The sequence below is a fragment of the Astatotilapia calliptera genome, chromosome 13 (genome assembly GCF_900246225.1).
Source record: "Astatotilapia calliptera chromosome 13, fAstCal1.2, whole genome shotgun sequence".
Lineage (NCBI taxonomy): Eukaryota > Metazoa > Chordata > Actinopteri > Cichliformes > Cichlidae > Astatotilapia > Astatotilapia calliptera.
Window position 1 is genome coordinate 21623819 of NC_039314.1, and position 14765 is coordinate 21638583.

The 14765-nt window shown below is 38.2% G+C and overlaps 1 protein-coding gene across 2 annotated transcripts in view; it reads left to right on the plus strand.

Annotated features, from left to right (window-relative positions):
• Positions 1 to 13796, plus strand: part of LOC113035567 (inactive phospholipase D5-like) — a 73568-nt gene extending 59772 nt beyond the window's left edge. For both annotated transcript variants that reach the window (XM_026191217.1, XM_026191218.1), the window contains 8 exons: positions 1163 to 1349; positions 4560 to 4659; positions 4895 to 5022; positions 6753 to 6950; positions 7622 to 7758; positions 7892 to 8057; positions 8154 to 8244; positions 10113 to 13796. In XM_026191217.1, coding sequence (XP_026047002.1) covers positions 1163 to 1349; positions 4560 to 4659; positions 4895 to 5022; positions 6753 to 6950; positions 7622 to 7758; positions 7892 to 8057; positions 8154 to 8244; positions 10113 to 10660 — 1555 coding nt within the window. In that variant the 3' untranslated portion in view covers positions 10661 to 13796. The remainder of the gene's footprint in view (positions 1 to 1162; positions 1350 to 4559; positions 4660 to 4894; positions 5023 to 6752; positions 6951 to 7621; positions 7759 to 7891; positions 8058 to 8153; positions 8245 to 10112) is intronic.
• Positions 13797 to 14765: the final 969 nt, after the last annotated feature.

Sequence of the window (14765 nt, forward strand, 5' to 3'; positions counted from 1 at the left end):
CTTCCTGTAATTTCCGGCATTTAATCACCCCCCTGGATAAACCACCAAAGTAATCAACAGTATATTTACCTTACAAATTCTTACTTTAATCCATTTTCTCACTTAAGTGCATAAAGGTCGTGTGCAGAAGTGGTTCTGCTAGCTTCCTGGACAACATTTATTTCATAGACTTAATCAACCTAGGTGCAGCCGAATTGATAGCTAAGCTGTTTACCCTCGAGGAAAATAGCCGCTCCCCCTCTTTGTATTTCCCTCTTTTGAAATCCAATTGTCATAAATCGATGTCTGCCTTTAAAGAAACGCAGAGAGAAAGTAGTGGAGCTTGGTAATGGCTTGGTTCCGAGTGGCTGCAGATCTAGGCCTGGCTTCCACAGCTAATTCAGTCTGTTTACTCCAGTGCTAATGCCTTTATTATTTTTGTCAGGATATCTGAAAATGACAACTGCTGAGTCACTGGATGATATATACAAAAGAAAAACACAATCACAGAGTACATTTTCCCCATCATTCAACTTTGTGCTAAGGGTTTACAAGAAAAGGAAATAACCTGGTGCCACTCAATCAGATCATTTAAAGGATGAATTGCCTCTGTACATGACATCATTATACATTCTGTTTGCTGTAGCTATAGTATGCAGTCTAACCCCAGACTGCTGATCTTTACATTAAATGCACCATGTGACCACACAGGGAGTAGTGTATAATAGAAACCACTGACAATACAGCAAAAAATGTCATTTTTCCCTGACTAGCTGTAATTGAATCTACATACCTGACAACTCTGCATATCAGCCTTCAATTATTCTCAACCCCTGCCAGAGGCAACCTGTACACAATTTAATGAAGCTTAATAGAATCTAAGGGGCCTGTGTAGTCTCAAAATCTTTCTCTCATTAAGCTAACGATCCAGAGAGAGGAAGAAGGCTGAAGTAAGCTAATTTGTCACAGAGAAGGAGTATAACCTTATTTCACTACCACAAGATCTCCCATTGATGTGCACCCATAATTGCTTTGTGAAAGAGCATAAGCCCCGCATTAATTTCACATCCATTTTCCCATTAACAGGGTTCTGTGACCATCCAAATGATGCTTTTGTGACTTTGTGCGTCTGTTATCAAGCAGTTCCTACATAAATATGTATGTTTTTCTTTCCATTTCACAGAGTCGTGCTCGTGGAGAACATCCCAGAAGACATTTCCTTCTTAAACAACAGCACGTCCCACCTCCCCCTCTCCATAGGGCTGTACAACCTACTGAACCAAGCTATCCGGGTCGTAGAGATAGTTTCCCCGCAGTGGCTCCTTAACTCCTCTGATAATGAATCCAGTTTCCAGCCTGCTGCCCGACAGGTAAAAATAGAGCAAATCAACAGGGATTTAATTCTGCAAGAGTAGTATTTACATTTTATGCCTGTGACGTTTTCTCTCTCTCTCTCTGTGTTAGTCTGTATAAACTGGTGAAAGACAAAGTTGGTTCCTTAAATACATTAAAGGTTCAATAAAATCAAGATCCTGATTTTAAACCTCATAAGTAAAGGGACATTTACACAGAGAAAAATGCTACTGTAAATTATATGTTATCCAAATCTGATAACATCAGATTTTATGCTTATAAGAGTTGATCAGCGAGCTTATTTTTACTACTTTACATGTACTCAGTCCGTTTTACATTTTTAAATTTAAGCAGATGACTGTGTTTATAATCTTGTGGGTTATTGAATAATTTGACTGTTTGGCCTTTTTAAACACTTGCATTGCTAAATACATTTACTGGATACATTTTCTTTAAAAAGAAAAATTCTTTCAGAAAACAAGATGATTACAAAGAAATGTTTTTTAATATTTTTCTGTGCTTTTTGTAAAACAGAATTTGATATTCAAGTATAACAACAATAATTATATTTTAGCATTAAACATATCATTTTGATTAAAGAGATTGTGCTTACTGATAGATTAACAAAATGTCCTAAGCATAACATGTAAAGGGTGTCAACCAAAAAACTTCTGTTTTGTAGGGGTGATGATAGAATATATCTTTATTATTAATCATTGTATTTGTTCTTTGTGCAACATTTATTTAAATTTATGGGCTTTAATCTATGTTTGTGCGTCTTTCAAAAATGTTACTGATGTTATTTTGCTTTTTATCCAACTCCCATTACTCCTAGAGTCACTCTGTGTTTATGCAGTTGGTGCTAATCAGCTGCTCTGATGCTCTGTTCTGTGAATCATCCTGTTGAACTGGAAGTGTAGCTTTATGCAATATCCATCCATCCATGTTCCTAACCACTTTTAGGAGGCTAGAACTTGTCCGCACTGACACTGGGTGAGAGATGGGAGTACCAGTCCATCACAGGGCTGACACACACAGGCAAACACATCTTATTTAGAATCACCACTTAACCTAGCATCAGCCATGTGTTTGGACTGTTACAGAAAGTGTGTTTGATAAACATTTACAAGTAAAACAGTAAATCAAATCATGAAAAAGTTATGTCAGAATTAATGAAACCCTGAGGCTGATGGTCAGAAACGGATTGCACCTTTCAGTCCCCTCAGGCCAGAGAGGAGCTAATGCTCTTTCAGTCTGCACCAACCTAAAAATTTTACAACATGTTCAATTAAAAATTGAACATGCTGTATATGAAATTTAAAATGTAATGTTCTGTAAAAGGGCAAGCTTCACTGCATGCAGGTGGAAGTGCTCTGCTTTCTTCTTCAAATTGTGAACATCTGTGTGGCTACAACAGGCATAAAGCTAATAATCCTGGAGACACAGTGTGGGTATTTACAAACCATCACTGAAAAGAATATCTGTCAGTCCTGCAAACAGGGTGGGAACCAATAGCTTATAGATTTTGAGCTAGAAAGCATTCTGTACCTGGATCCTTAGTTTGTCTCCCGTCTGTCTGATCCGTTTGATTATATTAGTACATATTTCCTGTCTGTCTACAATGCACTAAATCCCAGAAATAAAGTTAAGTCAAAAGAAATAGATTTTTAAGAGCCATCCACTTAATTTTCTTCCCCTTATCCAATTCAAGGTTGCGGTTGGGGGGTTGCATTTGGACCAGTCTGTTGTAGGGGTGACATAGATAACCATTTTTAAAACCAATCCTTAAAATTGAAAATTGGAAAATATTGCATTTATCTACCTTTTTCCACTACACTCTTGGCAAACATCTTTAAATCTCTGTGTCAGTATAGTGGTACGAGGTCACTTACACATTACAAGAGCTACTCGGCAAACAGAGCCCATGTCACGAAGCTCCCAGTGCACAGTTTTGTGCTGATGTTAATGCCAAAGTAGGTTAGGAACTTTGCAGGTATTGAGTCAGCAGAGCATTGGTGACTTTTAAACCCTACGCACCACCGATTTAACTTTACTTAGTGCCCCATTTTATGGCTCTGCTGTGTTGTTCCTAAATACTTCCACTTTGCAATAATTTCACTTACAGTTGATTGCAAATTATATGGCAGAGAAGAAAGTTGGATAAACCCATTTTTAAGAATGTTTCTAAGTCATACTGTGTTTCTGAGGAGACCTGAATTCAAAGATTGAGAGGTGTGGCCCAATAATTTTGTCCATATAGTGTGATATGGAACATACATTTTCTAGCAAAAATGTGAACTTCCCAAACTCAAACTGATAAAGACACCATTGAACAGACTGAAAATAATCCTCTGGAGCCATAGAAGGTGTTATAATGTTGTTTTTAAAGCCTGGGCAGTACTCGATGTAATGCATTAACAGGGCTTAAAGTGTAAAATCAAATATGTCTCATTTAAATTGTAAAACACAGTTTTAATACATCGTGAAATAACAACTTCCCTAGTGTACATCAGGATCTGAGTGTAGAAATGGAGCCAAATTGACCAAATTTGCATCTCAACTGTAGCTTTTAGCTCTTATTTAAAATGCTCCTGTCTTCATTTGTGTCCTGTAATGTGTGTTCAGTGATCACTAAAGAGAAACTAATGAAGGATGAGTAATTTTCCTTGTATCACCAAAGGTACTTAATGAAAGGAGTCCCTCACAGTATCTTGTACTCTGGGTGGATTTCAGGTCGGTTTTATGAAGGAAAACTTCATGAAACTGGAAATTAATCTTCATATCAAGTGTAATATATTGTTAGTTTGCTCGTTTCTAAATGACATGAGATGAATGTGTGTAAATTATGTCGAACAGGCTGCTTTTTATTTTGTGTTACAGCAATAACATGCATCGTTTGTGGGTTTGTAAAATTTGTGCTTCTAAATATGCACAGAAGGTTACATGTTTTTGGATAGCTACAGTGATCAGAGGTAGTCATCACTGGAAAACCATAAGAGGCATATAAATATTTTTCTAAATAAGACTCCAAAAGAAAAATAGAGATTACAGTAGCTGCCTGCAGACGAGTGCTTTGAAAAAAATGAATGGGACACAAATAGCACATTTATCACTTATGATAGTACTTGAATGTAAAAAATGTAAGCACTTAGTCTGAACTCTGTGTATCTGATTATACTGCATGGATTTCATGTAACAGTCTTGCTTTGCTGGTTTGTTTCCTCTAGGGCAGGGCTCTGCTGTCCAGCCTGCAGGGACTGAAAGCAAGAGGAATTCAGCTGAAAATCTCAACTGGAATAGCTAACTCAACTGAGCTCACTAAACTCAGTAATCACACCTAGCTCTTACTTTCATTGCTTTATATGTTATGACATAACACATAAGATGTTATGTTGTGTTTAGATCTGACTGTTCAGCCCTTTGCTCCCCCTGGTCACATTTTCAGTCTTTCAGTCTCTCACCATCTTTCCTATCCCCTGTCTCTATTTGTATGGCTTCTGGCAGATTTGTCTTTATCCTCCTCCATGTCTCACATGTAACTCCCTTTTCTCTCCATCTCTAGATGCTGAGGTTCACTATATTAACATGGCAGCTCTGACCAAAGGCAACCTTCACTCCTCCTTCTGGGTGGTCGACAGGAAACATTTCTACATCGGCAGTGCCAGCATGGACTGGAGATCTCTGGCCACCGTACTGCCACCATACTTTACAATACCCACAGAAATACTTACAGAGACTTTGGAGAAAAATCAACCAAATTTTACTTCTGTGATTTCTGAGGCAGGATAGTAACACAAATTATTGAAATTTGGTATTGTTAATGTAAAGTTCTCGTAATGATCTATTGGATCGAACTTTACATTTCGCAAGGTATGAGCCAGTATAGCTTAAAAACAGCATTGTTGACGAAACAAGAATATTCAGATTTAATGTATTTGTAGAGTGCTGTGCAAATATTATAGGCACCAAGAGGGAAGCTAGAATGTTTTTTAATGAATACACAAATAGTTTTATTCGTCTAACTGTACACAAATTCATTCTGTTCAATTTTATTTATATTGCATCGACTCACGCCACCAGTTGCCTCAATGCAGGAATTAGAAAGAAATACTGAATCATACCAACATTTAGTGTGAAAACTCTTAAGTTCTTTTAGAACTTAAACACCTAAAACATTTTGAAAGTGCTGTATATACACTCACCAGGCACTTCATTATGTACACTTTCTTAACTGTTTGTTACTGCAGCCAATCACATGGCAGCTACCCAGTGCATTTAGGCATGTAGATAAGATCATGACAACCTGCTGAAGTTCGAGCCGCTCTGCGATGTCGATATAGAATAAGAGGAATGAAGAATCCTTCCACAGTCTTGCTGAATCTGTGCCACAAAGAACTAAAGCAACTGTTGAAGGCAAAAGGGGGTTCAACTATATCTGTGTAGATGTTTCTGTAGGTCCAAGCGTTACTAGCAAAGTGTACCTAACAGAGAACAATAGTTAGCACACAGTCAGTTTATATCTGTGTATATGTTTTTGTGAGCGCAGGAGGTGGCGTCCAAAAATAGAGAATCCAGAATCTTTCATCTGTTTTTCAAAGGTAGACAGCTCATTAAAGTGTGAGACCGTTTGTTAGTGAGGGCCTTAATTTAGGAAGATGAACTGCAAGGAGCACAAGGTAACTATTCAAAAGTATTTGTCAGGTCAGCATGTTTGATGCATTCTCAGCCAGGCTTATATTGATGCTACATTGTATTTAAATTAGACCACAAAACAAACAGACTGACATTGTTCTTTTCCTTCCTTATTTCTGTAGATATCTATGAAAATAGGTTATGGACTAGATTTTTAGTCTATTGAGGAGTGCATATATTCGCGTTTTTTTTTAAAAAGACAATGGCAAGAGTTTAGTAACACATGAGCTGCAAGAGAAGAATTTATTAGAAATGCTTTACTCATGTGAACACTGCTGGGTTGTGTAGAATGACAGAAAGAAAAGGTGACTCCAAGAACTGCATGGTGAGAATCAAAAAAATGACAAGTGCCACTTTGAAATGGTACTGAGAGCAAAAAAGAAGATCAGGAACAGAAAGGCTCACTGCGGCATATTTACATTCCCTGCTGTTTTTGTCAGGATAGACTAAGGCTTGGAATTGAATTAGGCATGCGGACAATATGGCCTGACGTGGAAATATCAGAGAAATGTGTGTGTATGTAGATGAATGCATAAAAGTGTTAAAACAGTAAAACAGGTTAATATTAGTTGGAAGGTAAATGTTGATGGAGATGATAGGCAAAGGCTGATTCAAATAACTAAAGGCAAAAATGAAGATATACATCTTTAATTATGTAAATGCTGCCGGTTTCAATTGTTGTTTTGCTCTACAAAATGTGTTTGTTTATTTTTTTGTTTGTTTTTTAGAGGAAGGAGCTGGGTGTGTTGGTGTACAACTGCAGCTGTCTGGCTCTGGACCTCCACAAAGTGTTCAGTCTCTACTGGGGTCTCCAGTATAAAGACTTTATTCCCTCCTTCTGGTCCAAGCGCCTATTTGCTGTATCCAACAGAGACACGCCACTGAATCTCACAATCAATGGCACAAAAGCCTTGGCCTATGTTTCTGTAAGTAACATTTAAAGTATTAGTTTGCATTATAAATGAATTAATTCATTGGTTCATGTAGCAAACACACACTTTTTGGAGTCCAAAACCCCAACTTTTGGTAAATTACAATACATATTTGCTGAAATTAGACATAAATATAAGTGCGTGCAGTACACATTAGTGTAAAAGCTGCCTGCAGTGGTGGCGACAGCTTAGGAGAGGGAACGTTAATTTTTCATAGAGTCCTCTGCAGGATGCTGTGTCTTTCAGTGTCCTTATCTTCTTGGACAAGAGTGATGGTGATCCAGCAGAAAAAAAATGTTGATTCGGCTAAGCTGTCCATTTCAGTAATATTAAAATGAACACAAAAAGCACACTCAAGCACACACTCTGAGTTAATGATTCATAGGGTACAGTGCCTGTCAGCAAGGAAGTTAAAACTGAAACTTTAATCCTCTCTTATTCACACAACGAGAAACCCTGATGCTCATTTACAATGATAATAACGAGGAAAGCTCAGTCAGTTATTATGATTATAACAGCTTTAATGATCACAGTGGCAACTCTGTAGTTTACGAAGATTCCTGTGGTAATAATTATCTGTTTACACAATGCTCTTGTGATCACTGTTGTGTGTATCTTTAAAGAGGAGTACGCAACACCAACATTCCCTAATTCTCTGTTGACAGAGCTCACCGGATGTTTTCATTCCCAAACATCGCAGCAGTGATCTGGAAGCTATTGCCAGGGTCATCCAAGAAGCCAACCATTTCATATATATCTCCATTACTGATTACCTGCCCCTCATCGGCAGAAACACCAGCAGGTTAGAGCAAATATGCTGCCGCACAGTGACTTGGCAGGCATTTATCACCAGTGGCTTGAGTGCAGTGTTTAAACTGCGTATGTGCCGGACCAGCTGCATGCCTAATTCTGCGTGTATTTGTATCTGTGCCAAGGTACTGGTCGCGTATCGACAGCCTTATAAGAGAGGCTCTGATCCTGAGGAATGTACGAGTCCGTCTGCTGATAAGTTGCTCGGAAAAGACTCATCCGCTAACTTTCAACTTCATCTGGTCCCTGAGGAGTCTGTGCATGGAGCAGGCCAACTGCTCACTAGAAGCTGTAAGTTCAGGGCCAATATGCACTATTTTCATCTCTACAGATACTCTTTATCAAAGCTCACTGCATAACTGTGCATGTGTGTGTACGTGTGTGCAGAAATTCTTCAACCCCAGGGGCCAGAGGGATGTCAGTCTCGAAGGAATAAACCACAACAGGTTTATGGTTACAGACAGAGCCATTTATTTAGGTGAGCTCATCGACTAGACTTTATGACTGTGGCCTATATGTCTGCTCACTTTATGCCTATGACCTATTTTTAGTGGACCTAAAGGAATACTTCCTCTTTTGTTTTCTTTCTGACAGTGAGAATAAAAGATCAATATGATGAGGAAATTTTCCTAACACAGATGAAAAAAATATACAAGGGGAAATGACTGTACTGGCACTCTAAGGTCAAAAACACTATAATCAGATGTTCAGAGGTTAATTATATGTGTGCTTCATTTGTTTAAGCTTTATCACTAACCAGGAAAACAACCCTAAATACAAATTAAAATAATTTAGTGATAATGAAGCAACAAGCTAGGCCAGACACTGTGATTTGGGGAAAGCCTCGCTGAGGATCTGCTGCATCTCGTAACCCTGGCAAGTTCACCTGATACCTTTGCTAGAGGCAGGAGGGAGGGTGTTGCACAAAACTAGAGCAAATGTACGTATGGTGCAAGTATGAACAGTGTTTGAGGCATGTGGTCCAGTCTCTGAAATTCAGCTAAATCATCTCCAAAATCTGGATGTTGATCCATTTTTATGGAAAACAATAACCAGACAGTGAGCATCCGAGACAGGAAAGTCCGTGGCACCCATCGACTGAATATAAAAACCTAATGTAGCCACTGTATCATCAACAAAATCGATTTGTGTAGTCCTGTTTTGAACTCTCGACTTGAGTGTTTTGACCATCACCATACTGGTAACCAAACTTAGCGAAGATTATCCTGCTTTGCTGCCTGTTCTACTTACTACGGGAGCACACGTTACAAAATGAACAACCTTTTCTTTGAGATGCTCCCTTTAGTGGTCACCACTGCCGCCATCTCACCCTATCCCTACCATCCTCTTCTATCGCTCCAGCCCTCTGCATGTCCTCCTTCACCACATCCATGAACCTCCTGTGTGGTCTTCCTCTTTTCCTCCTGCCTGGCAGCTCCATCTTCAGCATCCTTTCTCTAGTATATTCACTATCACTCTTCTGCACTATACAAATCATCTCAACCTTGCCTCCCTAACTTCCCTCTGATAAGTATAAAAATAAGAATAACTTTTTTGATCCAAGAGGGAAATTCATGTCTGACATAGCTCATCTGCTATTTGTATAAGAACTGAAAAGCCTGACGGATGTTTTTTTTGTTCCATAAAGATTTTATAATGTAGGTGCTCAGAGTTGTTCAGGATGGCTTCTAACATCTTTAGTGTGTATCCTTCCTCCACCTCCTTCAGCATGTCCAGTCTGGCTCCAATAACAGAGCCAGCTTTCCTCCAGCCTTCTTGCCTCCTTGTTCCTGATGCTGCCTCACCAGCAGGCTGCAGCACAGAACAGCACACTTGCCACCACAGACTGATAGAACATCTGCAGCATTGTACTAAAGATGCAGTTTTCTTAACAAAAAGAGGTGACTTTGCCCCTTTGCAAATTAGACTCTTCCCTATTCAGGGAAGTGTCTAATTTGTTGTCTAGGTGATGTACTCATTTCTAATCTTTTGCCTCCTGCCTTTTTATTTGTGCCACTCTCTTCAAACTATAGCAGTTCTCACTACTGCTATGTAAACCTTCCTTTACCTTACCCTCATGCTGCTCCTGTCACATATCACCCCACTCAAGGAGACTCTCCCTGCTGGAAAGTGAAGAGAATGCAGGTTGAATATATAGACCTAAAACCCACAAGTTATATCAATCATCACTGTTCGGTTGCAAATGAGTTCATCATACAATTTCCACTTTGATTTACAATCTATAAACTCAGATATGCTTTTCAGTTCTTCATTTCAGTTCCATCTACAAGTTACCCAAAACTGCGATGTCATTTGTGTTTCTCACTGTGGTCTATTTCCTGACAGGTAATCTTGACTGGGAGGGGGATGAGTTTACCTTTAATGCAGGAGCAGGCCTTGTGATCAGTAAGCTAGAAGATATCGACGACAGGAACTTCACCGTCGTGGAGCAGTTACAGGCTGCGTTTGAGCGGGACTGGTTTTCACACTACACCATCCCCCTGCAGGCTAATAAATTCCTGGTTTGCAACAAGCACCAGATCAAACCAATGGTGTTACTCAAAGCCAGCCAGCTACGCAATGGACCACTGCCTATTCAGAAAGGGCAGCATAATAAAGGATCTATACTACCAAGAAATCATCACAAAGTTGTTGGACAGACACCGGACGAAACAAGGCACCGTAACGACAGACTGAGCAAACTTACTCGACAAGGCACTGCTAGTGGGTTAGTGCCAGTTATGGACAACTACCAAGAGAGGAGTCAAATGAAAATGAGTCGCTTTGACCAAAAACAGGTAGAAATAAAAGGTAACGCCGACAATCCAATGGAAGTACCCAGTCAGTCCGCTGAGAGCAGTGGTGGCAGAGAGATCGCCAATGGATTTGTGTGACCACAAAAATCATGTTTGAAGAACTTCTTTCCTCCAGTGGCATTGGACTTCCAACACTGGGTCTTTGTAGCAGTTTATTATTGTGATTTTATAGAAAGACACTTTTCAAATTTAGGTATCTGGTTTGCAGGACTTGATAAAAGGAAGAACTCAGGAAGGAAAGTAAATGCTCCACAGCAGGCTGGCACTTTTGATTCTTTACAAATGAAACCAAATCATTTTGGTTTAGAATTCTGATTAATAGGCTAATAATATTTTACAACCTTACAACTTATATATTATTTTTTGTCCTTGTTTAGATCTCCCAGGAAAGGAAATAAATTGCACTGATTGCCTAAATATTGTATGTCACTTAAGCTAACATTCATAATTAATCACCCTTTAAAAGGAGGGATAACAGCTGCATGTGAAGAGGCAGGAGGCACGTTAGCATATGTAGCTACAGTCGCTACATCTGGCATTCAGAATTCACCACACACAGGTTACCACACACCTTAAGCTGTTGCAGATCTCTAACTGCCTCTGTGCTCTCAATGGTCTTGAATATGTTAGCCTAAAGTAAACAGGTTTATGCTTTTCCCATAGTATTCACTCACACCAGAACATTATTTAAATTGCAAAATTCTTAAAAACAACAATTAAGCAGAGACTGAAATAAAAGTTTAATCGGCTTCCTGGAAACAAACAGCTTCATGTGGCTGAGCCAAGTAATGTATTGATCTCTAATTGTAAGCATTAGTTGTTTTAGAAAAAAAAGCTGATGAAGTGGGCCTTTTAAGGGATTGCTCAAACCATGTCCACCATGTTTTATTTCCATTTCCAGAAGTATGAATATGGGTGCATTGTTCCACTGCATGACTGAATTAGATGATGCATTTGATGGCTTAGCATCCTCCATCAGCCACTACTTTCAATAAAGCAAGCTGTGGTTTTTTATGGTGGAAGGAGGGGGAGCTAATGATCCAGAAGGGTCTTACAAGATCATTATCGATAACCATAAACAAATCCTGGAATTGGAGGTGGATTGCATGGATATCTATAGTATCCGTTCAAACCCAGCATTGTGACTTATTGAACACATACTGAAGTAGCGTTAAGACGAAAGGGGCCAGAGGGTCTCTGCTGTCAACCAAATCAATACAATGAATTTTTAACAGAGCTTGACAGAGGCAGTTGCTGTATTTTAACCTCAAGGACATGTTGGCCTGTAATGTCATGCCTGTGACAGAATATATATTCCCTTTATCTTGTGGAGATAGAGCTACAAATCTAGCATCTTTAGTTTATACTTGACTGAAAGCTTGAAGCAACATTTATTTGCATTTCGAATGATTGCATGTTTACACACTCTTTGCTACAAGTGTAACCTTTAGAAATGATTCTTGTGGGATTTATAATAATACAGAAGGTTTTTTTTTTTTCAACTTTCAAAGCCATTAACTGAGTAAAGTCAAAAACACCACCAGAGAGAAAATCGTAGGGATGTCTGTGTCTAAAATGTATATATGTGTTGCTATGGAGTGTTTAACATGACAGCGCCACATGCGTCATCAGTGTTACGTCTGATTTCAGGAGAGAATTAATTGACAAGTCTTCTGATAATGTATTAATTACATAAACAGTAATTTTCTATCATTAATATATGAGGTGACGTTTCTTGATCCAACTAATAAAGATATTAGCAATTTAATCAGCAATGAAAACAAAACATTAGTTCCATCCCTAAAACAATATCTCGGGTTTGGTAATTTTTCAGGCTGTGTACCATTTGAAAAACGAATCTCTGTCGAGGTTCTCAGTCATCCACGCCGTGGTAGTCCTAAGCATGTTACGTGAAGGCAGCTGGATCTTTTTAAATTGGCACATGGATCAAAAGGAAGTCCAGTTTTCTTCATTTCAGGGGCTTGGGATTTCAAATGTTTGTTGGCCAATATCGAGTCAGTTGAAACTTGGGTAGCTGTTGCCATCTAGTGGATGTCACGAGGCAAGTTACATGCTTTCACTTAAAAGTTGCTATTAAATGTTAAATGAAAAATTCAGCCTTGATCAAGCAACATGTTGGTTCACAGCTGCTGATTTTATGCACGTGTAACATGCATAACAGGCAGTTCCATGAGCATGTGTGTGTTTTATCAGATAACACTTAACTGACTCTATCCTGAGAGCGATTCTTTCACACCAGAATGTATAAACTATAAACAATAATAATACCATTTAAAAAATTATTTCATTCTGAAAAGCAAAAAACTTTTTTTTACTACTTATGTGTACCCTAAGAACCTATACCTTTCTGTGCAAGACACAGCCACGCATCTATCTATAATAATTACTTCATAAAAGTATCCTTAAATGACAAACACAGTCGTTTTTTATTTGTAGCATAACTTCTCCATACCAAGTGAGTAGACTTTGAGATTATGACAATAATAATATCTATGTGTAAAGCACTGTCACCACACTGTAATGCTTATCTGCCAGCTGACCTGGAGTCAGATTCACTACTATACGCTGCTATAATCTATGATTGTCATATGGGGAGGGCGGTAACGCTGGTACTGCATTCTGCCCAGGTTTTTATGGTTTTTGTGTTTTGTAACTATTCTGTTTTGGAAAACAAATCTTTTTCCAGTTACAGTGGGGATTATTTCAGCTCTGTACACAGTACAGAGTACACAGATGCCAAGATTTAAGTGGTTTAAAATCTGCTACATGCAACTTATAGAGTCAGAGCAAAATTTTAAAAAAACAAAAAAACAAACTGGAATGTTTCTGAATTGTGTGTTGTCTGCCTGTCCATTGCTCCAGCGAAATGTTCATTTTTTAGTGAAAACTCTGTAACAGATCATATTTTTCTTGTACACAGAAGGGCAGAACTGCTTATTTTAGCAAAACAAAGCACTATTACCGAGAGATACATTTCAAATACTGCCTGTAAAGCTTTTTAAATGTTGCCTACCTTTAGTATGTTTTTTCGGCATGACTGCTGCTTGCATGCCTTGCCTTTATGAGCTGTGCACAGTAGCTATGAGCCTTTCTTGAGATGATGCTAATAATGAAATCTTGTACCTTTAAAGATACAGAAGGAATGTATATTTATTGAATATCCTTGTCAATGCGCACTACTAAATTATGTGATCACTCGATTTTTACTATTAATAAAAAATAAGCATCTTAGCTTATGTTTCTCTGTGCGTTTGTGTGTGTATGTGTGTCTGTTTAGTGATCTGGCTTTCGTTAAGTAAAGTGGTTTACCTCAGAAGTTAATCCTTAGTACATCGCTGCACATTCAGGTTACACAGACAAGGCCCTGTGTAACCAGAATGGACAATCAAAGAAGCCTTACCACAGGATGGCGAATAACAATAATCATCATAATCATATTTAATAATTGCAATCATATTTACCATAATACCATAATAATTAGATTTGCCACAGGATGAAGCTAATGTGAGATTAAAATTAGTACCACGGCCAACTTAAAACATAATCTACGTACAGTAATGTGCAAAAGTCTTGAGTCAACTCTCATTTCTTTATATTTTGCTTCCAAGGAGCCAGACATTCGTCTAATTGTTAAAGTGGTCTTGAGTCATAGTTCTTCTTTTTGCACTGGCTTTTTTTTCTCACTCGTTTCAAATTCTTGTACCCGATTATTTTCAAAGGAACATTTTTGTCATTGTTGTTGTTGTTTCTTAAGCCACTTAAACCTCTGTTGTAGACAGACAACATACAAAGAACCAATTTAAGTTGTTTTGTTACCACTAGCCTGTTGCAAAGGTTCATCATTTGTTCCCATTTCTTTAAATCTATGAAAATTCCCAAAGATAACATAGTTTGATCAACACAAAAGAGTATTTTTTGGATGATCAATGTATTTCCCAAACTGCTAGTGGCTGAAAACATGACATAAGTTGGCAAAATGTGCAAGAGAACAGGAGGACAAATTAATTCCATCATCAGACCTTCAAAAAAAGAGAATAGTAAAGGCTGATTCCCAGCATAATATAAAGAAATGAGGGGTTACTCGAGATTTCTGCATAGTAATATTTTTAAATATTTAACACTCATACTATTTATTTCATTTTAACTTATATTTCTACTATAT